Source organism: Bombus flavifrons, chromosome 7, assembly GCF_040668555.2.
Source record: "Bombus flavifrons isolate JBK064 chromosome 7, iyBomFlav1_principal, whole genome shotgun sequence".
Lineage (NCBI taxonomy): Eukaryota > Metazoa > Arthropoda > Insecta > Hymenoptera > Apidae > Bombus > Bombus flavifrons.
The window spans coordinates 6,416,744-6,444,403 of NC_138448.1; the positions used below are offsets into that span (position 1 = coordinate 6,416,744).

At 33.2% G+C, this 27,660-nt stretch overlaps 2 protein-coding genes and 2 long non-coding RNA genes across 7 annotated transcripts; 2 read left to right on the forward strand and 2 right to left on the reverse strand.

Annotated features, from left to right (window-relative positions):
• Positions 1-225: 225 nt before the first annotated feature.
• LOC138181589 (acyl-CoA Delta-9 desaturase) lies at positions 226-3,089 on the forward strand. 2 transcript variants are annotated; one of them, XM_069116549.1, is made up of 6 exons: positions 226-350; positions 701-843; positions 1,103-1,233; positions 1,344-1,549; positions 1,877-2,059; positions 2,582-3,089. In XM_069116549.1, exons 1-6 carry the CDS (start codon positions 241-243, stop codon positions 2,889-2,891), a joined length of 1,083 nt encoding a protein of 360 aa, XP_068972650.1. In that variant the 5' UTR covers positions 226-240; the 3' UTR covers positions 2,892-3,089. The 2 variants fall into 2 exon arrangements, with proteins under 2 accessions (XP_068972650.1, XP_068972652.1); XM_069116551.1 differs by lacking the exon at positions 226-350 and adding an exon at positions 365-617.
• LOC138181593 (uncharacterized) lies at positions 710-1,207 on the reverse strand. The gene is made up of 2 exons (XR_011173545.1): positions 1,074-1,207; positions 710-978 (listed from the first exon to the last, which is right to left on the reverse strand). It is a non-coding gene; the product is annotated as an uncharacterized LOC138181593 (long non-coding RNA).
• A 580-nt stretch (positions 3,090-3,669) lies between the features above and the next one.
• On the reverse strand, positions 3,670-27,409 carry LOC138181590 (acyl-CoA Delta-9 desaturase). Of its 3 annotated transcripts, none has more exons than XM_069116553.1 (6): positions 27,155-27,409; positions 9,305-9,528; positions 8,280-8,410; positions 7,618-7,823; positions 7,146-7,331; positions 3,670-6,969 (listed from the first exon to the last, which is right to left on the reverse strand). In XM_069116553.1, the coding sequence occupies exons 2-6, from the start codon at positions 9,513-9,515 to the stop codon at positions 6,648-6,650; spliced, it is 1,056 nt and encodes a 351-aa protein (XP_068972654.1). In that variant the 5' UTR covers positions 9,516-9,528; positions 27,155-27,409; the 3' UTR covers positions 3,670-6,647. The 3 variants fall into 3 exon arrangements, with proteins under 3 accessions (XP_068972654.1, XP_068972655.1, XP_068972653.1); XM_069116554.1 differs by lacking the exon at positions 27,155-27,409 and adding an exon at positions 11,425-11,693; XM_069116552.1 differs by lacking the exon at positions 27,155-27,409 and adding an exon at positions 11,066-11,088.
• On the forward strand, positions 20,313-25,021 carry LOC138181773 (uncharacterized). Its single transcript, XR_011173598.1, has 3 exons — positions 20,313-21,896; positions 21,980-22,170; positions 24,607-25,021. It is a non-coding gene; the product is annotated as an uncharacterized LOC138181773 (long non-coding RNA).
• Positions 27,410-27,660: the final 251 nt, after the last annotated feature.

Consider the following 27,660-nt stretch of genomic DNA (forward strand, 5'->3'; position numbering starts at 1 on the left):
TCTATTTTCCTGTTTTTCAAATTACTGATTTGTCGTCTATTCGTTATGATGTTTCCTAATAATTCCATCTAATAGCAAAAATCTGAAAGGCAGTTTCAACTGTAACTAATGCTAAACATCGTATCAAGGGGGCGATGGTTATCGGCAATCGTGACCGAGTTGGAAACGATTCTTTAAACTCATTTTCAAATTAAAGAACGCTAAAACAAAGGAAATGACGAAGTGAAATCTTAGTCATTAATGAGATTCAAACAGAAGCCAAAAGGTCGGTCGACAAGGCTTATGGTTCGCATTCGTTTAAGTAGTTCCTTTCCAACTATTCAGAAGCGTGTCTCGTGCTACAGAAAAAGGTAAATTTCGATCCACAACTGCCTGAACACGTGAATTCACTTTTCAAATTGTATTGCCTCTCGTTTCCAGTGTGTTGTTCGATTTTGTGGCATTCTTAGCTAAGGGAATATGTAAAGAGAATATAAATTTTTAAGCTGTAAACGTTCTTCGAAATCTTTTAGATTCCTTCATGGAGACTTCAATTTGGTGTTGCTAAAATGTATTTTTCGTCTTTTCCTTTTCAACTTTATGTGACTTTTATCGAACTTTATCTTTTAATGATCTAAGTTAGTATTCTGAATAGATGAAAATGTGTGCCGATTGTGTTTCGTCGAGCGACATGCGTAATCTTCAATTTGTTTAAAAACAGCGCGATGTCGGACGAGAAACAACCAGCAAGGAAACAAGAAATGAAATGGGCGGCCATTTTGTGGTATATTTATATACACGTCCTCGGAGTATACGCTATCTGGTTTTTGTTCACTTCCGCTAAATGGATGACTGTGATTTTTAGTAAGAAAATACCACTTTATTATTCTTTTGTTTCACACGACGAATTTTGTAACTTGCGATACATTTATCGCTTCGATCGTTCCGTGCCCCTTCAATAAAATATAATCTTTTAAAGAGTTTAATTTATTATTCGTTCTAGGAACAAACAGTAATAAAATTATTGCAGTCTATGATCCATATTGCTTTATTCTTTCATTCTATTAAAACAATAATCAAATTCTAGCCTATACCTTTTGTGATCAGTTAATAAATTTTCCAGCGTTGTTTATAACGATCCTTGGTTGCCTTGGAGTGACAGCAGGTGCCCATAGATTATGGGCTCACGGTACGTACGAAGCCACGGGATCTCTTAGGCTTCTCCTCATGTTGTTTCACACCCTAGCAGGAGTGGTAGGTACCTGAAATTTCTGCTTAAGGGAAGAACCGGTTAATAAGTTAATTGTTATTATTACAGCTTACCTGTCATGTTCTTATCCTAGTAAATTATGTTTTGTTTACAGGGTTCGATACACGACTGGGTATTGTATCACAGGCTTCATCACAAGTATTATGGGACAGATAAAGACCCTTACAATCATAAGAAAGGATTTTTCTATAGTCACTATGTAGGTAATATATTGTCACCGAGTATGGACCTTGAAGAGATCAAACGTGAGATCGATATGCGTGATATCGAGCAAGATGGCTATGTTTGGTTTCAGAAGAAGTAAGATCTTCTTAACGAACGCTAAAAATGTCTAATTTCCTTACATTTCTTATTATTCTATCAAAAATTATTTTTGACTCGTTGCTTCCACTTGTTTAAATTTCATTTCTAATAACCTGCATTGCTCTTTCTACTCTTTCCAAACAAGAGACCCTCGTTCTTTGACAATATAACACTCCCCTAATAATTTTTGCCACTGACTCTTCTTCCAACAATTCCATTTCTTCGAACATAGATATTTTCTTTCGTTTAAGCGTTCAATATTTAACTTTTTGCCTAATTTTTCACGCATCTTCGTAACCCAATTTCTCTTCTTTGTATTTACAGATTCTACTGGCCATTATTCATAATATTCGGACTAATATTGCCATTGAACGCGCCGCTGGAATACTGGGACGAATCGATGACTGAGAGCATACTGATCACAGGAGTGCTGCGATTCGCCATTACGGTGAACGTATCTTGGCTGGTGAACAGTGCACGCTTGATCTGGAGTATGGAAACGCAAAAGTTAATGCAAATTTCAGATACCTTTAGCATATTGTACAAACTGTTCTTTAAAATGCCTGGTAGCCACGGCACTGTCAGGATAGACAACGATGGAATCACCGTTCAATAAAATGTTAAATTCGTTGAAAATATAAGAAGCTTGATGAAACTAATACAAACGATCCTCTGATTAATCATTTCGCTGTAAATGTTCGACGAGATTAACAAATTCCTTGAATTCGTAAAATACAATGTAATTTAATTAGAAAATTATTTTCTTTAGTTGTCAATATCGCTTCATATTCATCTCCATTATTCGATAAAGCATTGTGCATTAGTTAACGAGAAAGAAATTCTCTTCTTAATATTGAAGCAACACGAAAGAATCACGAAATTTCATACAAATAAATTTTTATAGGAGAAATTGGAAATTAGAGAAAAGATTTTACATCGATATCGCAACAAAAAATTAAAGAAATCTTTGTATCGAAAATTTTTGCATGATCAAGTACCAAATCCAAAGCAAACTACTCACGGTTCCAGATTGCCACAAGACAACATCAGTGTATTCTTCCTAACGAAGTCATTTTGGCCGATGTATCACTACATGGTACCATGGGACTGGAAATGCGGTGAATTCGGCAGCTACGCGGACGGTTGCGCCACGTTTTTCATCAAAATATGTCACGAGCTCGGTTATGTTACTTTACTGCAAACAACTGATTCCGAGGATGTTAGAGGAATGCTTCACGAAGTGAGCAAGAAGAAAATGACGCTTGCGGAGGGCCTTGAAAAGCTGAAAGAAAAATCTATGTACAACGCAAAAAAAATGAAGCTGATGGTTAGGAACTGAGCTGAAATTAAAAGTGTACCGATTTGTCGCAGCTTAAAACGATCGATTTCATTGTTCTTTTATCGTCGCTTTTATCGTATTTCTTTACCAACGTTATTTGATATGATTCTGAGCATCGACAAATCGTACACATTATTACTCACTGACGAATATAAACCTTTGTTATATTTTGATAATATATTAATTTTATAATAACAATGATATAATTTTTTATGACAAAACCATACAAAAAAGAAAAGATCATTAAACATCTATGATTGAAATTTTATTCGACTACCTTTCGTTTATTAATCATTTTGTGTAGAGAATAATATATTAGTTAATTAGAGCATTTCGTCCCAATTGAAAATTCGGAAACTATCAATTGCTCTAGGTTGATCGGTGTTAGAAGAATAATAAGGCAATGAAATATAACGGAACAGATATCACCATGTGAAACAAGCTTAAATTACTAAATCGCGATTCAATTAAATTATAGTTTAAACGAAATTACAATTAAATTCACACAACAAATTTAATTTTGAATTCAATAAAAACAAAAAAAAAGAACAAAACAAAAAAGAACAGAAGGAAAGAGGATTAAGGAAAAAATGAGAAAGTATGTCCGCTCTAAATGCTACATATTTATCAAAATGAATCGTTCAGTAAATGTCCGGTTACGTTACTACTCATGCAACGAGAAAGAAATTAATCAAACGAAAGAAATGATTACCCTGAATGCTCTTATACAATTATCGGCATGCTACGAAATGGAATAAAATCAATCATTTCGTCCTGATCTGGTAACAAAACAACATATATATTTGTCTCTTAAAATCTGGTAACACATCACACTTTTATTTAAAGTTAAGATTAAATCTTAGAACTAATCTCAGATAGTTCCTTGCACAGTAAACGTCTGCGAACGGACATATTTGTACGTCTGCGAAAAGATCTTAGTATACTTGTATACGAGTTATTTCTTTATACATATGGAAAAAAACACATAGAAAAAACGAGGGCGATCTCGTGAAAAATACCGTCATATATACTTTCTTCAAAATTTCGCACAACGTTAGCGAAATTTGCCCCCCTCGTCTTTTTTCACACTAATTGCTAATCCCTATGCAATCTTTGATATCAATCTTCTGTGTACACCGTCGTACCGCCATCGTAACGCGAATTCATACAATTATCACACTTCTTCTACTCACAATTGAACACCTGAAAAGCCAGTAGGGTGAAGGGAAATAAGTAGATGCTATATATGGAAACGAAGAATTGGTCAAAAACATGTAATCATAGGGACAACCAATTTTCAGAAAAACATATATGATGGATACGGCGAATGTTCTCTAAAAGTGTACAGATCGGTGAGAAACATGTTGAGCATCCTTTTTTTGTAACAAATCAACGAAGAGAGGATTTTGATTCTTGTAGTGGTACTTCGAAATTAATGTTCTAAGACACTTTTAGCAAAGAAAGATTCACCATATGTTTGAACGTAGAAAGAATTTTGCTGCCTACTGTTCCTTTTTTTAATGAAGTTCTGAAGATAACGAAGGAGACCCTTGCCTGAGCATTTGTTTAGCTAATTTTTTAATTCTTTACACGGGGAAGGATATTTTGTCAAGGATGGAATGTCTCTTAGAAAAACAAATATTAAATATCAACAAATTTCACAAGCGTCCGCACAATAACAAAAAATATTCGAAGTAAGAGGTTCAAGTAGAAAATTGACAGTCGTTTACATTTACATTAAGCGTACAATGTTTTTTTCACTTTCTTTACAATCTTTCTTGCAATCGACTATGTTGCAAATAATTTTACAAATATACACGTGCAAATCGTTGCAGAGCACGGCGTGCTTTTCTTAAAGGTACCAGAAATCTTCGTATTGATCGACATCATCTTAGTTTCGTTCGGTTTTTTCTTCTTCTTTTTTACAATCACGCTTTCTAATGTGTTTTTTTAAATAGTGTCGTCGAGTACAAATATTATTGTGTATTTTACGCGCTCACTTCTTATTAGGAAGAAAGAACAAATTAAAAAGATATCATATTCTGTTTCTTCTATCTTTCTTAGTCTTTAACCCGAGAAAGCGTGACGCTTCTTCTATTTTTTAAACAGCTTTAATTGAAGAAATGTATTGTACTATCTTTTGCGATTCTACATATCACAAATTATAATGTCAATTTCCAAAAACGAAAAGAACATTGCTTCCTACCATAAGCATAGAAAAATATTTAGGATCATATCAGTAACAATCGATGAAGATAATTAATGTTGTATTCAGTAAAAAAAAAGTAAATATAAAAGAAGAAAAAAGAAAATATTCGGAGAAAGATCAACTAAAGCTATATTTTTTTACATTCTTCTTCTAGTTTTCGCTTTCTAAGGTTAAATTCGACCCAATAACGAGTCGAACGAGAGGAAAAGGAAACGCAGTATATTAAATTCCAGTGTTTCCATAATTGACTCAAACATCACTACTAAATAATTTACGTTGTATTGTAATTAAATTTCCAAATAAAAATAAAGAGAAAGAGAAGAAAGAGAAAGTAGAAACGAAAGATAGAATTTTTATTACAAAAATAGCATGCTATTATATAAGTAGGATGAGAGCAAGCATCTTGAAAGGATTAAGGAACGATCATAAAAGGGAAAACGGAAATGTGTAAGGCGAAAAACAATAGTGAAACCGTACGAATCAGAGTTACGAAAAATTTTCAATTTTTGAAAGAACGAATGACTTATAGCATTAAAAGGGCTAAAGAGGCATATTATCATAAAGCATAAAATCCTCGACGGTTTCTCTCGATTCACTTGATTCTTTATGAGAAAACGTTTAACGCGTCCTAATTGTGTGGTCGCTATAATAATTCGCGTTAACATAACATTTTTTTCTGATTAAACATGCTAAAAGCATTCATATCTATCTCCTTTTATCCTTCGCAGCTCTGATATCGACTATTAATATGAAATAAATAAAAGACAAAGACAGCAAAGAAGCCTCCTAAGGATAGAATCCACGCTGTCATCGGATAGAGAGCTCAAGAACAGAAATTTAATTCAGTATCCATAAATCCTATGGAACAGTTTCACCAGCTATTACAAGCATCAATTTTCTTCGAAGTTTGGTATATATATATATAGTTACATATATATAGTTATATATATATATTATATATATATATAGTTTTAAACTATCGTCGCCTGCGAGTCTATCGTTACGATCTAGGACGTCGTTAAAGTGTCTAACCGAAGTATCGATTTTCACCCATAATCACTGAGGACACTTAGAGTTCACGTAATCATAATATCGGCCGCGATCAGTAATCCGCAAGACAGCCTACGCCGTCAATCAAGATATAAATATTCTTTATTTTGTAGAAATTGATATTCAAAGTACGTTAACTATTATTTTAAGATTACATTACAATAACATAAGACTAATAAAATAGAATAAAGATCTTTGTTCGATAGTAACGCGTACTTTTGTACACTTGGGGCGAATATCAATCTTGGCGGAAACACGCAACGAAACAATATACAATGTTTTATCCTTTATTGTAAACCAATATCGGAAAAATTGGATATAACTGATGCTAATATAACCGGCTAACTAAGAATATTAAGAGCTATCCCAAAATATTTCAATTGATTACCGGATAACTTATATACCACCCCTTCCGTAAAGAACTGTACAAAGAAGTAGGCTATCGTTTACTATTTTCCATTGAGAAAACGATCAGCCTAGCACAATATTTGTGTCCGTTAATGATCTTTCTTCAGATTCACCACCATTGTCACATCTCTATCTTGTTGCGTCTGATCTTTGTCACCCCAACCCCACACGTTATGGCTTCCGTCGCCGGTTCTCTCTACTCGTTTCCGCACCAGATCTTGAGGTACTATCTTCATATCGTACGCGAGGCCAAGTTTTGAGCAGGCGTCAATGAATAATGTTGTTACGTTAACTTTGTAATTGCCCAACTCTGCCGTTTTGTAGTCCCATGGAAATACGTGATGATAGTTGTGCCAACCCTCACCTAAAGCCGTTATGGCTACCATTTTATTTTCCACGGGGTTGATATACCTAAAAAATATCATTTAATTCCTCTTCCATTACATTTTTTCTTAATACAGTTTTTTAGAAAATTAGAGATTTTTGTCGTTGATTTTTTTTTAACGCGAAATATACGACAAGTTCTGTTTCTTTCGAAACCGACTAACTCGATAAATAGAACCAAAACTATGACAAATAATACTAACTTGTCGTATGGTTTGTTTCCAAACATATGGGCCGCAGAGTTGACCAACCAAGTCATATTCAGCGTATAGACGTAGCGCAAAACAGTAGGGACGAAGTAACCGTTTCCCCAAGTCTCGTTCCAGCAGTAGACAGGAATTATAGTCGGTACAATAAAACACAGTAGAGGCATCAGAATCGCGTAATATCTGCAGACACATTGTACAACGCATTAGAAACCTTATCTTTCTTTATTTGTTTATTTTTATTCCGTATATAAAATATATTTCAATTAAATTATCTAAAAAAAGAACTCAAGATCGCTTCATTCTAGTTAAAAATACTGTAACACTACAATCTTCTGCCATAGTGATCAACTTTCCTGAATGTTTCGAATCGATTCTTCAAAATCTTGTAATTTAATACTGAACGTAGAAAGAAGATCAAATTTTCCATTTCAGTGGGTCGCAAAGGGAATCGATAAAGGACACTCACTTTTTCTGGAAACTCAGTATAGGATTATTCTTCAGATCACTGAGATCAATTCCTTTGCCTTTCGCGCGGATGTCCGGATGTTTCCTACACAGCAACCAACCAACATGCGCGAAGAAGAATCCCCTCTTTGCGTTATGAGGGTCTGCGTTCGTCTCGCTGTATTTATGGTGAAGTCTGTGATCTCTGGCCCAATCGATTGCCGCATCCTATCGGGGATAAACGTATTAGAAAAAAAAAGAATAATTCAAAAACAAAAATCTATTTACTCTGAACCATTTCTAGCTGCACCAAGAATCGGGCATTAGGGGAAGTCTCGCTACTTGATCTTTGCTATATTAAAGAATTAGAGATCTCGTTTACGTTTGATTTTAACTTAGAGAAATCGAATACTCTAAGAACCTGTACTTCTAGTAGAAGAACTTTTCGGACAATCCAATGATTCAAATATTTTTTTATCTCTCAATGTTGTCATATCTACTTAATGTAAGCAAACGAAATCTGAGATTCCATAATTTCATCCACTAGATACAATACAGGTCGTATTAAAATGATTCAAAAGCCGTCTGGATAATAATTTGTTTTCTCTTTTCTTTCCCAGTCTTATCATGTAGCGAGGTCATCATACGGTTCACCGTTCAGTAATTACTCGATCGATTGCTTACTTGGAAGGCTACTGTGTTGCCAATCATCAGGAACAACTGCAAGGGCCATTTCGCTTTGTAAGATCTGTGTGCCCATAATCTGTGAGCGCCAGCTGTAATTCCCAAAGCACTGTATACATGCAAGAAGAGCGCTGCAAAACAAAAACGAACTTTAAGGATACTGAACTTGATCGTATCGATACATAGAAATCATTGAATCTTATGAAAGAACGAACTAGAATTGACCGTTTATAAACTGGGTTATGTAAGTTTCAGTAGTACGATAAAATTTTTATCGACATGTTTATTACGATAACATATACGATTGCATACACGATTGTTCAATAATTAAAACTTTTTCAAAGTGAAGAAAAAGTCTTGTCAAAGAAAATCAAGAATAAAAGAGGATGAAGTAAAAAATTAATTGTTACTTTACAATCTGTTGATAATTACGTTTTTAACATCAATTCTATCACGATAATAATAAATATTATCAGAGTGAACAACAATCCAGAAAGAATTCTTTCTAGAACAAACAAGGAAATCTGAGTACGTCAACATGTCAACATGTTTGTGCAATTTAACGTCTCATTAACGCATATTATTACTACTTCCCACCTTCCTCTTTCGAATAATTAATTAACGCTGACTAACTTATTCGTACAAGCTTTGGTTTCGTTGGCATACAACCCATCGAACGTACAATTTCTGAACTCAAATTTGGTCCGATGCCATTTTACGAGGTCATTTTATCGCATAGACAATATGACTGGGTCTAGACAATTCCACAGAAGTTGTTACGAATTTACAGGCAATTAAGAGAATTTTTTTTTTTAAAAACATAGTTAAAAATAGTTGAGTTTAATAGAATGTTTCCGTAATGGTACAATACGGTGAAAGAGGGTGAAGAGATAAGCTGAACGGATCGGTTGTTGACTTATCTGTTGGAGCCAATCCTACAGTTACAAGATACAATTCTAGTCACAAGATGTTATAAATATTAGTATTAGGTAATCGACAAAAAATGTTTTCAGACTTTCACTCACCGAATAATAGCGTCGCCCATTTTGCCGATGTAAGAGCGAGGTACAGTCCATAGACGGCGCTTATATGAAGATACGTGAAAATAATCACATTCCTCCAAACGATCTGTCTCTTGTATTTTGTTTTAGGCGCGTCGATCACCCTTGAGGTCTCCTCCAAAGTTTCACCCTCAAACAGTACACCTGTCGGGCTACTCGTTATATTTGGCGCCATTCCTCCTTTCTTCCTAAAAAGGGAAAACAGTGTATTAGAATTACTGAAACAATTCGTACAAAGCTACAAGAAATTCACATGGATATTAATAAAGAGTGCAAATTTATCTACATAATTTAACATTTCAACTTCGTAATAGTATTACGTTATAATGAATGCATAAATACTAATCAAATTCTGTTATGTTTTTATACATTTTAACTCGGTGCAATCGAAAGAATTGACGTCAACGCAGGTATATACAAATATGTGACGCATGATATATGTATATGAGAAATGAATCATTGGAATTGAAATGGAAAAAGTGCAACATTAAGTATACATTTTTACGCAGAATGGAATTATTATTTACACGGAATTATTTACAATGGAGATTCTTTCCCTTTTGCAGCTTAATAGTGCGATGTAAGAAACATTGTTTGGAAGAACTTCGTTGACACATATTTAAATTCAACTACGTATGTATAAGCTATTACATAATATGTATAATGTTCTATTGCGATATTGTGCATATCATTGTATTTCATTCTAATTATAATGCAGTGAATAAAATTTAAAAGGAATTGGTTGTTGATATGAATATGGGGCGATATGAATAACGCATGTTAAATTCTAAAGAAAGTTCAACTATAATGATTTTCTGTTTCCTTTTCTGCTATCTTACAACGATATATGTGTATTAATGTTACTCTCGGCTAATCAGAATCACCAAAAACTGAAAAATTCCGATACGATAGCATGGAATATATATGGCAAGTTCGACCAATATTAATTAATGATGCGTGATAATAAAATGGTACTTTATTGAGAAACTCGTACATTAATCAGTTATTAATTCATCGGCACAGTTCTTTGAACGTGTTGGTAAAGCTGATGATTATCGTGCAATTATTACACAACAGGGCAATCTTCAAATCAATTTATTAACATATGTGACCCCTTAGGTATTGCTTCGATATAAGATCGGTATTAATTAAATTATTCTGTAAATCTTTTTATTCCAGTAATTGACACGATGATATAATGAAAAATCTTTATTCAACGAAATTTATATCTTTTCATAAAACAGAAAATTGTTCCATAAAACGATTATGAATCGAATTTTTTTCTAATAAACTGACATGCATTAACTTCAATTGTATTCAACTGAACATTAAAATATTTCATTCTTTATTCAAAATGGCAACTGAATGTTGTAATAGAAAGATCACACTTCTACTTGTTTCGATAAACTAATATACATTTATTAAGAAGTCATAATACGAAATGACATGAAATACAATAAACTCATTACAATACGGTCGCTCAATTAATGACAAAATGACACGAACGAAAGAAATATCAAATAATAACTCTCCAGTCACCTGAAAAATAAAATAACTAACTAAGAAATTTACTAGAATTCTTATCCTTGGAAAAACAGAAGTGTGCCGCAGGAAACGCAGAGAACGTCGAAGAAAACACAAGAGAGCAAAGAATAAGAGAACCGAAGGAAAAAAAATTCTAGCACTCACCAAACCTCCTTTCTCCGTAATAACAAAAAACCATACCTGTTCATCGGTTCACAGATGTGTCGCCTAAGTACATTCTAGATCCTCATACATGGAATCTTGTGCAAACGTTGCGAAATATTTCCCGACATGAAACTGAACAACCATCCCTTCGTCCCGTCAAAACAGGACATCCCGACGAAATCGATAACACCAGCAGTGAAAACAGCTTCCCCGACCAACCTTACAAATTCAATCCATCACCTGCGACTCTATTCGTCCATGATTCAACGATTTAATCCTACGATTAACTAATTCTTTTAGCATTTCCTTTTGCTAATAACGTCTCGCATTCAAAATTCAAACGAAAGTGTCCACCGCTAATATTTTACAGTTCGAAAATTCACTCTGTCTTTTACCTAGATATGTTTAATGAACCTTAGATCGTATTTAAATCGTCCTCAAGAGTCGCCACTTTCACCGTTATCACGGGTTTATCACAGTCGTCGACCCGTAACGTCTATACATATATTCAGGGACAACAGCTGCCAGACGCCCGTTTCGCAACACCTGTAACCTCCACTACGGGTCCAGCGACAGCAAAGGGGTGGAAGAGGTGGTGGCCGTAGACCGAGTCAATGGAAAATATGCTACTAGGGTAGAAAAGGAGAATGAAATATTTCGTCGATGCCCGAGCGTGGTCGTCTATCGACTGAAGGCTAGATCGCGAGACGCGCGCCCTCCTTGGCACGCAGGCTCGTTCGTACCGCGTACCGACGCGACACCACCGAAATATGTACATCTTCTTCCTCGCGACGGAGTTTCGTTGGTCGAAATTCTTTCCTAGGATCCGTTGATCCATATCAAAGACCATAAAACCGACTAGAACGTACGTTGTCCAAAACCTTGACACAAGTTCAGTTGAACAAGTTGGGGTAGGAACGAAGGTTTGAGGGAGTTGAGAAAAAAAGTTCGGAGAGAGAAAGACAAAGAATGGAGGTTATGAAGGTACGAGAGAGTAAAAGTGTTGCTATAGAGGACAGAAAATGTTGAATGATAACGTTATGGGAGGGAGTATAAAGGAGAGCGAGTGTAAGGATAGGGTTAGCATCGGCAATGAAATGGCGGAGATGTGGCTGCAGGGTTTTTTAGAAAGTAAAGGAGACTGTTTGCTTTGAAAAGAAATTGCTGAATAGGAGGCAGAAATATAGCGGAGAATGGGGTGCCATGAAATGGGGTTGAAAATGATAGAGATTACGGAATGGAATGTCGTTTCGTATCTTATGTATAGAAAGTCGAATCGCTAGGACGGACAGCGGAGGACAATTCACTAGAAATTTTATACCAGCAAACGCAAAATTTTGGGTATAGCATATAGTGAGATATGCTAGAACGAAAGATAAAGAATAGATGAATATTACAATTTTTATTAACAAAATCAAGATTTCAACATAATAATTACAGTTTTTTCCGGTTTTTTATCATTCTTATTAAGATACGTTTGTTCATAATTTAACATGTGCAGTACATGAAAGTGAAATTAACTTTGTATTGCTGTTATACTACTTCTACTGATAATTCCTAAATACACATACATATGCAATTGCTAAACGTCAAATGTATGATCCATACAAAAGGAAGAATCTCCATATTCAGTAATCGAATTTCTTTATTCAATTTGATTCGCAGGTCACATCCGTAAGTCATAGGCAATTGTCAATCATTTACGTTACATTAACCAATTATCAATTATACATATTCTGTTCGTTATATTGGCTGAAATTAAAAGGTCGGAAAATGACTGATTTGTCACCGTTGATAATCTCGTACATTCATAACAATGAATTTTTGAATGACCTCGTTTAAAATTACACAGTGGAAAATAAAAATATGTGTAAAATTCACTCTTTCTGCAGATAAAAAATATCGCAACAATTTATATATTACACAATGTGTGTATAACTAGCGACAGAATCAGCGACAGAAATGAATTATATAAATTCATTTATAATGTATAATTTATGGAAGTATATTCCTCACAAGAAAAAAGTTGATACATTCAGAATATAATGTTTTGTCCAAGACATAAAAAACAGTATCATATCCATGTAACATAATTTACGTCTTACGATATTGTTTCTGTGACAATTACATAATTAACTGTTAACGTGTTTGCATTTATAGCGATAGCGTTATAACACAAATTATTTATCCGTGTTCGTCAACAATTTGTTAATAAGAAATGATATATATGCCACAAATTAAAGAAATCATCAGTCGAAACGCAATTAAATTGAAAATTTAATTCTTTGACTTCTTTAGAATCTAGCACTCTTCTCAGATAACGTACAATTTGCTATGGGCGCTATAACTACAATATTTTAGTTATTGTATCTTTTCACTTCTTGTTTAACTTTTTACTATATACAATCTACTATATAACAATTTACTATATAAAATAAATTAATTTTTTATTTCATTATTTATAAGCATTATTTTATTTAGAATAATGAAGTGACAGAAAGGAGGACAACGATACCGATCGATATTAGACTATTCGTGCGTTAATTCGATAGTGATCAAGGATCACAGAGATTTTCTAATGGTATGAAGATAAGGAGAGATTACGTACCAAACAAACGTATCGCGTGATTACATAAAGCTAATAGCATTTACGTAATTCGCCTAATAAAATACTTTTCTATGCTTACATGCAACACACTTTGTCTACATCGAAATATACATAGTCATAGTTCTAAAATTTCAATCGATTATTTCATCGAGTGGATATAATTTGTTCTCGACTTATTCACAGGTAGATACCGACTACTATATAAGATCTTGATGAAATAACCGAATGACGTTATATGATAATATAATGACTAAATGGAAAACCAATTTAGCGGTTAAAGAAATTCGTAAACAGGTGAATGTGCGAATTATGTCGAATTGAATAGAAATGTGAACGAATACATTCTTAAACTATTTATGAATGCACGAACACGCACGGCTAAATATTTAGAAACTCGTGCTCTATTCTAATCTACGTTTAATCAATACCATTTATCACAATAGTACTACATATTTATAATTTTTCAATATTTTATCACATATATCTTTCAGACATTATCATTCTAGTATCAGTGAAACAAATGATAGATACAACAACGTTCGACTTTTTATCAATTTTCCATTGTACGTGATCGGTCAATGTCGATTCTTTATCTTTTATATTTATAGTGTCTTATCCTCGACCTAGCAAGAAAAGGTTCTCGTGTGTAACTTTAATTATTTGATTAGCCACTGGTACCTGCTGCTCGAAAAGTTAAAGCTAATAATATCCAGCTTCATGAATTGATATCGGTTATAAATGAATAAAAGAAAAACAGATTAAGAATAAATGGAGATATGACAAGAATTCAATATACAGGGTGGTTGGTAACTGGTGGTACAAGCGGAAAGGGGGTGATTCTACGCGAAAAAGGAAGTCGAAAATATAGAATAAAAATTTTTCTTTTGAGGCTTTGTTTTCGAGAAAATCGACTTTGTATTTTCGCTCGGTACGCGTGCGATACGTTATAACGGATCTCACTGTAGATCGTTGTCTCGATGGAAAAATTTAAAAAAAGAAAAAAAAGAAATTAAAAAAAAAAATTTTTATTCTATATTTTCGACTTCTTTTTTCGCGTAGAATCACCCCCTTTCCGCTTGTACCACCAGTTACCAACCACCCTGTATAATGGTATATGTGAAAACATGTAAAAAATTAATAAAATGTATATCTACAACCATCTAAGTTTCTTTATATATCACTAAAGAAAATATTCGATATTAGGAGCAACCTACACACATGTAATGTACGTACCTGTAAGTATATTATAACATCGCATAGATGATTGTAATTGAAGTGATATGTTAAAAATAAACAGACATGGTTCTATCTCGATAAAAATTAGCATTAATTTTTTTTTTTATAGTGACAACAATAGTCTACGTGTATCGTAAAAATAACAAATCTGACAAATATTCCACCAACCGGTTATTTTGGACAGTTCTCATATTAAAGATAATTTATAAATGGTAAATATATGAAAAAGGATATTGTCTTGAAAATTCTTCGAATAGGATTTGAATCTGCAATAGACTGCATACCAGTACGGCAGGCATCTTACAGATCACGCCACTGTCATTTCAGTTACAATCACAGTTTCACGTTAGAAAATAAAATTTTAATATTAACTCTTTCGTAACGTATAAAACTCTACAATATTTATGCGTAAAGGTTGCATTAAATACCACCAATTACGTAACGTAGTTATTTATTCTAATATTTATCCCTTCACAAAATATTGTGAATCCAGAAATACGAAAGAAGGCTTTACGAAAATAAGATAGTTATTTTTCATATCGCCTATCGTAAATCTTTCGTTATTTTATAACACTTATAACTGAGAGGCGTGAAAGTTTAGAAATCTTATGATTTATTGATTAATATCATTAACTTCAATTCGTCAGACTCTACTCTTGAGTCATTCATGACCTATGTATTATTACCATTAGTTTCAGTTTTTCAAACGTTACTATTGTGCACAAACTCATTAAAAAGATTAAGATGTGTAAGAGCTGTGACCGCATTCCTTGTAACATTATACACTGTCACATTTAATTCGCAAAAATTGGAATTATAGAAATATTTGAATCAACCCACAAGCACGTGAACTGGTAATCTAATCTAAAGTGACTCTGAATATGTCTTAACACTAAGTGTGCAAAGTTAAAACCTAGATATATTGTGGAGTTATCAATGACTTATGTTCCTTCGATTTGTTGCAAAATCTGACGCAAAACTGCTCCCCATTAATATTCGATATCTGACAATGATAAAACTTCAGATAATATTTATTTGTATTAAATATAAATGATAAAAAGCTAGAATTAACTTCGTCTGATTTGAAGTTACAAATAAAAACCAGGAAAGAAAAAAGCGGATTTACATGTAATTATATTTTAATTATAAATTACGTAAATGCGCGAGCAATATTAGAAAAACATTTGTAGATATGTGTATATCCATAGTTCTTTTTGTTACAATTTTTTGTTGTCATTGAAAACATTAAAATTAGCTATTGCTACAAATACGTATAGAATTTGGTAACAAAATGCAGTGGTACAATGTTAATCCTAAGAAAAATTGAATGAAATATAAATCGAGTCTATAGAAAGGATTAAATACCCTAAATTTCATAATAACGTCCAATAAATACATAGTATAAAAAATACACATTATACACACATAAGTATTGTGTTTCGTAATCATCCATGATATTTGTATCTGTTCTAGGAAACAAATTTCTGAATGAATGAATAAGAATCGTAAATCGTTCGAACTGCAACGAGCAATAAGAATCATGAAAGAAGGTAAAAAAGGAATTAATGTTTACTAAGATTTTCTGAATTGCGCGGGAAATTCAAGTAGTATCAGCAGAGTATAAAGTAGTATAGGTAGGGTAAACGCCAACAAGTGCAGAACCGCTTCGACAATAGTGAGTTTCTGTATGATAGAGGGACACCTAAAATCAGACACGTTGCGACGCCCCTCGAACTACGGCTCAGCTGAGATGGTCTGAGCCAATCACGCTGCGCATTGCTGCTCTCGCCACTTCAAACCAGCGAATGGTGTTCGTTGAAATACGTGCGGCTGGTCGCGCACCACACTAGAATAGTATCGACGTGTTCCTGCACCGTATACTAGAATACATATACCTCGTGGAACTCGCAATCCGCAACGGCCACGTGTCTGTGTGGTTGGCAGAATACGTGTGAGGTGAGCGCCATACGCTTTGAGAACGGGGAAACGTGAATTTACCGGGCCGAACAATCGAGAAAAATGAATCGAGAGCCGGAGGAGGGAGAACAAACTGATTCTCCGTTCGTACCGAGTCAAATTATATCGGAAGACTGATTTTCGAACGGTGAATGCAAACGTAACACGCTCTGAATCGTACGGAAGACACGCTCAATCGATGAACCTACATAGAGCAACCTTGAACATGAAACTAAGAAGATTTAGGTTCAGACGAAGGATCTCTAGTATTTCGGGTATACACGAAAGAGTTCTAAGGAAATTATGGCTAAAAGAGTGGGAGATTGGAATAGAACAATTTCGTTACCGCATAAGATGATATAAATACACGCCACACGTATAGTCGACAGAAACTGTAAGACGTTAAATCTTAGTAGAGTTATTTCGCAAATAGATGTTAATTCAGAAAATTGTTTTCTTTATATAATGAATCAGTTTTATCTACTAACACTTTAAAACCATGAATGATATGTGAATAAAACTCACGATGTTCATAAACGATATCAGAGATATTAATCCCCAGAAAGATTAAAAAACAATTAATGAAAAGAATTACATTGTGGACTTAGCATTCGCATTCAACAATATTTCTCTAAGTGGAAGTAATTTAATCTACGATATCAGCGTGTGGCACACGTCAACTATATATATTACGTTTTGCGTTTGAGTTGGCAGGTGTAGAAATCGTTAACACGTAACCGTAGTTTTATTCGAGTTCCCACAGGTATCTGAGTTGGTGCCTTTGGCTCGGAGAATAATTTTGCTTCGACTATTGCTTTTTCAGTTATATGTGAACAGGATAAAATATATTATTTGTTTCTTTATCTTTCTTTATACTTTCATTACCAAATATTACTTATATTTCTATAATTCTACATTACAAAAATAAAAAAGTCTGGAACTTTATGAAACATTACTTTGTAGACATATTTCTCTTAAACCTGTGCTTTTTTCACGAATATGTATTTCAATAGCAACAATTGGGAAACTTCGTTTATACGAAATATTTAAATAATCGATAAATAAATCTCTTTCGTATTGCGTGCAATTTGTCATAACAACTAGCGCAATTATAAAACGTAATTGATGACGTTGATACAATTGTCGTAACTTCATATACAGTACAGGTTTCGTTATGTTCCTTAATTCACACTCTGGCGAAGATTCAACTCAATGATATCTGTATGAGGTCTTATAGCCACGCTTATAAAGAATTTTGTGCCAATAGCGTGTGTTCTGCTGTTCACTTATTGACTTAATACGTTCATCGGTGATTGAGTTTTCCCAGATCAATTTTACCCTACTATATTTTCACTTCTATTATCAGACATATATTTTTTGAAAACAAAAATTAATGAAAGATTTCAATATAAAATTTTTATAATACATACAAATGGATATAACAAAACCTGTATCTATATCTATATATACACATCTTTGGTTTGATAGAAAAATGACATAAATAAGAAAGATAAATTATTCTGCAAATCAATTCAAAATGAAAAAATTGAAATAAAAAATAATTACTCGATTATTTACCGATGAAAAAGTTTTAAGTCTTTAATAAAACATTATCCATGCATATAACTCACTATTAAGAAAAGAGCTACAGAATTAAAATAATTTTTGAACCCATGATATTTTTTTTAAATAATATAATTTCATTACATAAAATAATAAATTTTTAATTCTCGAAATTGTTCCTCTTCCAGCAAACTGACGATATATAGCAGGTGATTTTGACCCGCTTTCACGTCGCTTCATCCGATGTCCGAGACTTAAAAGCAATAGCTCGCATTGTGTCTGCATATTTGCACTGGTATGCAATTTGTGCGGGCATAAGAATCAATGTATTTTACTTTTTGGATTTGCTTCAGATCTAACAAAAACACATATGGCAGAACTTCGTTACATCAGAAAGTGCTACTTTAGTGCAACTTGAAAAATAATTGATAATTAACTTGATTTAAATAATTTACGAGAATCTGATTGCTCTTGAACGAGATCGTCGAATAACGCAATTTTCTATAATTAAAAAATTGAGTTGATTTAGAGAAAAGGCAAATGCGAAATAAGTAAGGAGGAAACTTTCAGAAATGTTGAAATACGCATGACACGTAAGATTTACGCAGGTATATGGGTTACTCTATACGACATAGAGGCATGCATAAAGAGTCAAAAAACGTGGAAAACGTAACTATAAAACGCAAATAAAAGGAAAATCCCCAAGCGTGATTATGCACATTTATGAAATTTCTACACGATCTCTTTCTAATTAATTTCAAATGTAATCAAACTATTATTAGTACTATTACTATCACAACTATTATTATTTGTCATTCTATACATGACGAATTCCTTATATATAATATTTAGATTAGAGTTATAACTATACATATATTAGCAAAACTTTTAATACTTCTACTGAAATTAAACTGTAGTCATTTATACATACATAACATATTTTATAGTTTAGGAAGTATACGAAAAATATAGGAGTTCATCTTAAACTAAATTAGCCTATGCATACTTGATATTTTAAACGTTCGACAAATATGTATACTTACATGTCGCTTCAAATATTGAACGGATCTTATTGCATTAATAACTAAAATGACAAACTCTTGCCGATTTCCTACGAATTAACAATATTGGTATTTGCACAATTACACATCAAGTAGGTATACATATATTCACTATGTTTACTTGTTCGTGTATTTCATATTTTAAACTGTACCATAAAGTGTTTATCCAAATTCGTAAGATGTACAATTATTGTTAGAGTTGCATATTTATATCGTTGATACAAAATAAATACACGTACCAAAACATACTATCAATTCATTCTTTCTGCGTTTTAGGAGCTTCGTTACACCGCGAGAAGCTTGTAAAAATGTTAACTCTTTTATCTATATCGATTTTGTATCCTTTTGACAAAGAAATTCGCATATTCTAACGTTTCAGATCTAAGAATTTAAAAAAGAAGAAAAATGCTCCTTTACAAAAATTTGTCTATACCCCACCAAAAAATAAACTGTTTAATCGCTTTATCACGCGTCCAACATTGAGCGTATCGCAAATTCTTTAGAAACATGACTGTTCATTTCATGTAAATTAACTTTCTGTGTCGTCGAACATTGGTGACTGTCATAGCGGTTGACATGTTTGACCTTTGCGGTGCATAATTAATTTCTCTAGTCGCTTCTGAAAATCTTCAATTTTAAACGAAAATTTTATGTTAATAGATAACGCACATAACATCAGCAGTCCTATAGAGAAGGGGAATGAATTTTAACGATGCGTAAATTACATTGGAATAACAAGGGGAAGAAGTGTATAGCTAAACTAAACTCTGAACTTGGAGCTAAAGTCGGATGTCGAAAGGTAAAGGTTAATCTTACAAATGATTCGCATAAATCAGAAAATGGAAAAATTAAAGCAATGAAACTTCAACTACATCTCCAATTAACGCTCAAAATATATATACGTACATGTATTAAATAAGTTTATCCCACCATGTCCAGTAACAATGAACGAGCATGCGCGAACGTTGAGCAAATGCACAACGGAGTACACACTATATGGTGTAATAAATGTGTAGGCAATGAACGTCACACACGAATGACGAGAAGCACGAGATGCTGCGTGCGAGAGAATCACGAGGCTTCGTTCGCTTCCTCGTCCGCGTATTACGTGACTCACTTGTTGACTGGACATTAATTTGAAAAGTGAAAAGTGTTATTACGTGGTCGATCTAATTACGCGTTCTTTAAAGAAAAATATTTTAACAGAAACGTTATATCAAATCTATTAGATAGTTCAACTATGCATATAAATACTGCCAGCTTAAATGACCCCGAGTTTTGATTAACGACGTCCCCACTACTTTTTAGAACTGCACGTTCCAAGCAAACTTGGAACTGTATAAGTACGTTGATGCAACCTTACAATTAAATTGTTGAGGTGCGTACCATCGAAACAATACCAAAAGCAACGATCAATGTTAATTGCGCGATAATTAATTTCTAATTCTTAAACATTGTCGACTCTCTGAATATGAATTCCATAGGGCAGAACGTAAAGCTCGATGTTATGAAGGTAGGACGTTGCTATGTCTCATTCACGATCACGTATTCGCAGCAGAGTGAGCCAAAGTAAGATAACACCGGGGATTGTAAGCGAATAATGCTGTACACATAGCATGTAGCACACGCGTACGCATATAACATATCGTACAAATCTCGTATTCAGACATAAAGCAATTAAGTAAGATTTATTATAACTTTATGTAAAATATCGGATGTTTATAATTACACATGTACTTCCAATTACATGAACGATATTGTAGATTTTAATTCACTACATTTTAGTTGATTTTATATTAACTAAATTATTGCCGAACGTCAATCCTCTTATATGAGCGTCTAACATTGAAATGTAAACAGTAGGAACACGTGTTACGTGAAATACTCTCATGATTTACAATTAATACAATTTTGATTACAACATTGTTATATATTTAAGAGCAAATGTTCGGTGAAATTCTCTTATACGAACGCGAATTCTTATTAACAGAACGAAAAATCACAGATGGTAGGGAGAAATAGGTGGCACTTCTATCATATCAACGGCTTGGTTATATGAATCAACTTGCCCCCGGCAAGTTCAAGTTTATATATCGTTATATGATTGACGTATAGTAGATCACGATTTAAGTTACATACATGGCAAAAATGAATACTCATCGTTCCTGATGTTTGAAGATTTTATGTATGTACAAATCCTCGTTTTGAACAATTTGCATTTTCATCGAGGAATTGCGGAAAGTCCACTTACAAAATGTTCAAAGTCCATCACGTCGATGTTCAAAGTTCTTTCTTCACAGAATTTCAGAGTTAAAGTCCACGTATGAGATTGTCAATCGTCATCGGTTGAAGCAAGGAAAGGCGCAAATGCAATAACACCGGTGATGATCTCACGTACTTAAGATCAAATTGTCTTACGTGGAATAGCTGCAAAATTTCACGCGTAATTTGCGCACTATATTTAAATTGTGTCTTAATGCGATGTAATAATGCGAATAACACGATGCAAACTATTATCATTTACAGGGTTATGAATATTGAGTCAATGAGTGTATGAAGCAAACATACATCCTTTATTATTCGCTACATCATTGCGATTTTGTCATTGAACTTCCGAGATCAAACCGAGGGCATAGTTGATTGAATCAACTTGAAATACGTTCGAGAGGAGTTTAAAGAGGCAGTCAAGTGAATAGAAGTTGTTCGAGCAATATGAGGTATTGTAGACTCGTACTTTCAACTGATTTCAGTTTCTTTGTGTCGTATAATGAGCTGATTGCGAGCCGTAATGGAAGAAAACACCGAGCTGTGATACTTCCGATGTAAAATAACAAGAGAAAGGTGTTGCGAGACGTGAGAATTCGCGCGAATAAATTTACCGAGCAAAGTATACGACGCACAATTATCGAATCTTAAAAAATTCGGCAACTTGGAAATTTAGGAATTTGATAATTTTGTAATTTTGAGATAATCTCTGTGAGATGTGAATTTCTGACAATTTGAACTGCACTATTGGGACAAACAACTACATCCACGTAGTACTGGATCATTAAAAATAATTAATCTAATAGATGTTTAAAAACGACAGCTTCCAGTAATCCTATTGTTTACTTCGGCTTCATGAATAATTAAATAGCCTCAAGGAGCGTAAAAAAAGACTTTCGCATGATATATAGCTGCATGCCGTTTTGTATATTTGTGTAATACTGTATCATGTATATGGTCAGTAAATTCAGCGTGCAGCTTTAACATTAGTCCATTGAAACAAGATAATGACAAATAAATGTCATAGGGTGCCGCTTTTTTATAGCAATGTTAAATAAAACGTAATGGGCAATTAACGTTCAAGGTTGGGGCACTCGCACACATACATATTTGCATATTATCGCAACTATATTCAGGAAGTAATCGTTTACAATTTAGAACGACACACTTCTGATAACGTATAACCACGGTCTCATAATCTTTCCTGCGTACATCCGATAAAATCCAGTATAACAGTGGTATTGAAACCACGTAATACTAATATCGATCGTAATGACTATGATAAAAATGTTACAGATGTTCAAGAAAATTACATGGAGAAAGTTGCCTAACTAAATACATTAACAGGTGACATTGCACGAAATTCTAATTCGAAATTTCTATATTTTATGGAAATACATGTATTAAATTCTTAGGAAAAAGATTATCCCGTTTTTTTCATATAATGCGAGAATCTATAGGAACAATGTTTTAGTATATGTGTTGTAGATGTATTGTAGGTGCGAGTAGTACACGTTTTAACCGTACCGCGTGTAAATATATTTCTGTTTACCTTTGCGAAATATGCTCATAACTGATGATGATAGTTCTTTATTTGATGTATGCATGCATGATGGTACTACCTCACCATATTATAATTCAAAAATTAATTTCGATTATTTCCGAAGTTACATAACGTACTGCTATGCTATGGAAAAATTATTCTTTATTTTTATTTCTTCTTTTCCCGAACAATTGTCGCTATTTGAAGAATTCGTAAAATATTTAGGATAATATGGAGTAATTTCGAGATTTTATAGTAAGTAAATAGAGATTATTTTAAACTTAAAAGAGGGTTCAAAATAAACATGACCGAATGAATTATTGCGGTCGTTGAAGTTTATAAAGATATGTATATAGCCTTAACTAATTAACACCTATATATTACAGAACACCTGAAAACTGAAACATTCTAGTTATAGAAATTCGAAGGTAATAATTAAAACATTATTATCTAATATTATTTACATGTGTTTTATAATATGTATTATATATTATTATTAATTTTACACTTGTACTTGTGCGGATTTGCCAATACAGTACTAATTAAGAAATCTACATAGAAGTTTTTGATACAATATTTAACAACATAAATGATGTATGTACTTTGAAATAATGCGTTAAATAATGCTAATATTTGTTATGTAACTAACTGAGGAAATAAACAACAATTATGAAATAGTGTGAGAATTTCAAACATGAAAATCTATTATTGATAAAAGCTTATTCGATTTTTGCACGATAGGACATGTAAAATAACTGACGCACAAAAATATTTTCTATCGTCGGAAGTGCAGTATATAGGAGCTGGATCGAACCGCTGCTACTAATCGACTTTAATCGAATCGACGTTTCCGGTGGCCGATTACATCCTCGTATCTGATCAAGAATAAAATTGTAAACGACGCGCCGCGAATGTATCATTCGTCTTAAAAATGGCAACTACTTTCAACTAGATTATAAATTTAGCTTTCACTCTCAGAAAATGAGAAACTGTTGCACGCAGAGAAAAAGGTTCAAAACCGTGAGATAACTTCTAATAAAAATACCCGAGTTAAATTTTTGACGAGTAAATTTACCGAGAACATAAAGTAATATTTGTTTCAGCCTCTTAAAATCCATCTTTGAATTTCATTAAACTGAAACGTTTTTTCTAAAAAAAACAAAAAAATAGGTTCTTATGTATTTTTTGTATTTATTCTTATGTATATTTTGCAAGTATTAGTGTAATAAAGTTATGAAATAAAAAGGAGAGTGTTTTATTTCGTTAAAATTCAACGAACTTTTGAGAGATTAAATTATAATATGAATATTGTGGTACGCATCGGTCAACTTTCTTAAACTTGTAGGCCTAGTAACGGTCTGCGTTGAGAGAAATACTTGGCTGCCCGAAGCAGAAGCGGAATAAACACATTAGATGTACTTAAATCAACGGTCAACCTTTGCCAACAACAAGCGAATCGAAGAAATGTTTCCAAACAGCTCAACAGGTTTGACACCGCTGAAACGCTGGCCCGAGGATTGGCACGTATTGTATCCTTCAACCTCGTTAAAGAATTGCTAATTCGTACTTCGAATTCAATGACCTTGAACATGTTTCGCATAAATCATAAGCCATTGCCATATCTCATACAAATAGAGCATGTCAAAATGATAGAAAAATATGTGTAGAATTATAGATATTGTGAGATCGATGAGAAAACCTTGGCATTGAGTGGTGAAATTGTAGCGTGAATGTAGATATACTACATTAAATTTCATCTACTATCTCATAATTCCTATACTGACTTAAAATATTTGAATTAATATTATATACGTTATTCTACCGAGATATACAATGAAGCTGAAATTTTTAAGAAATGATAATGCCCAATTATTTATAATTACTCGTATTACCGATTACGATTACTATTTTCTTATCTTACATTATCTTGTAACCACTATCTATATTATCTAAGCACTGTAAAAAGTGCATTATCTTCTCTTCGAAAATTTCCGACAAATCGATATTGCGAACGTAAAATAAAAGATCAAATATTATACCACGCTCGGAATTAAAAGTACTAGTTTATTTTAAATCGCTTAAGTTATACGAAGCAAACCATCTCCGCGATCGCGAGAAATACAGATAAGAATAGATAAATATTTAGGTTTCAAATAGTAAGCAATGCCACGAAAAGACAGTAACAAAAAAAAAAGAAGAAAGGCACGTAGCCAGGTTTACATCTAAATAAAAACATAAAAGAGAACAAGGAAAGCGTAACTATTTTTACTACTTGTCGCGCGGCATCGTAAATTTTGTTATCGCTTCATAATTCTCAGGCGAACGTTCGTGCGACCGTAGTAGCCCGTTCCTAAAGTTACTAGGATCACATATATGTGCATATATTGCAACATACTAGAAACGTATACGAATTAGAAATTCAAGAAATGTCGCTTCATGTGCGTGTTCTCATACCGTATCGAAGGAAGGAAAAGTAAAAAATTTGTATTTTTGTCTACGAAGTCTAAAACAGACTTATATTACTTACGGGGCAATATCAAGCGATAAAAAATCTGGTAATTTCAATACTAAAATCAACGTAACATTATAGTATTTGACTCGTTATATATAAAAGAGAAATTACTTTTAAGATGTTTATAGTCGCAAAAGAATCAACAGAGGATAATGTATAATATAGAGAAGATACTATAGTTTACAACTAATTATATGAAAGATCTTATCACTCGCATGTACTCAAACAAAGTACTCAACGCTAGAAACAATGTGTGTGATTTATTTAGACGCCATAACGATTAAAGACTGCGACAAACGTGATATTGAGACTTTATATTGTAGACAAGATACACAGAAACGTAATTAAAGCTGTCGTATCTAGCATGCGTCAATGAAATTTACCTTGGATGGATGACCTTATGTTACCTGCGGTCGTTTATTTTTTTCAAGTTATATTATTTTAAAAACACGTGATTTACTTGTCTCATCCGAATCAAGCAATTTCGAATCAATTTCGATTCGAATTTTCATGGGAAAAAAGAAATTGAATGTTTGTCACTCGGTGTTCATCGCTCTTTAAATGTTAAATTAAGGTTTTTTTATCGCTATTGCCATGGTACGATTCACGCGAAAGGAGAAATTTCCTTATTATACGCCGTATACATGTATATACGTGAAATAGGCAATACGCAAATCTGGTATTATTGAGCCAGCAAAATTAAAATTAACGGTACATTATTTAACGCTATCCTAGTTCGTCCGTTAACATTAGAAATATCAGAATTGAAATGACTTATTTGTAATTTTGAACTTGAAACAAAATTTTCTTGGTTTACAATGGGGCATTTTTAAAACTGTGAATGATGTTTTGATGATATTATACATACAAATACAAATTTTATATTTATATATACATGTATATATATCTATATACGTTTCTTCTATCTTGATTTATTTGCTAGAAATATTGTACTGTAGTCATAAATAGCTTTAAAATCGAATTATTTTGGAACAACGAAACATATACAGCACGCATTATAACGCTATTACATCATCTTGAACACTGATAAATTCTCAAACGTACGAAAGATCTGATCACGCGACGATGTGATGACCGGCCGTCTGCCGAATTGAGAAACACAAACGGAATTATCCCAGTCTTTTATCAATTCGCAAACGAAGAACGTTGAATAAGAAATGACCGTGAAAAAAGAAGATTATCCTATAAACTTTGATTTTTACTATCTTCTCTCCCTCTTTTTTTTTTCTCGTCTTATAGAAAGATCGAAATTTTTAATTTTACTAAATGGAATAATTCGAAGATTCTTAACGACGAATATATACGATCGTATGTAAGGGACGAACAATAGAAACAGATAGAACAGTAAAAGCAAACATACCTGTTAGCTCTATCACTACCCTTGTTGAATTATTCGCCGGTTAACCTTTCTCGTTCAACCAACTTGATGAATGTTGTCGCCTTACGTCGTTGATGTGACACGATTTTATAAATTAATTACTGCCACACAAAGCTCCTTCTTCTCTTCTAATCGTCCAAACTGACTCTTTGAGATGCACTACTATCGCTCGCGAATGGATTCCCAGTCTCGAAATTGAACGATCTGACAGCAAAGCAAGACTGAAACGCCGGTAACACGAGGCAAGAGCTAAATAGCCGACAAACACAAGCACAAGCGGGCTCAACGTTAGACGGAAGAACTAGTGGCGCCTCCCCGCGTTTATCCTGTGACCTTACCGGCAAATGCGTAAATATGCGTGATTCTATATATATATATATATATATATATATATATATATGTACCTATGTCGAAGAAAATACATATATACATAATTCTTTACACAGTATTCAATATATGTACAGAAGAATTTCTGTATTAATGAAAAT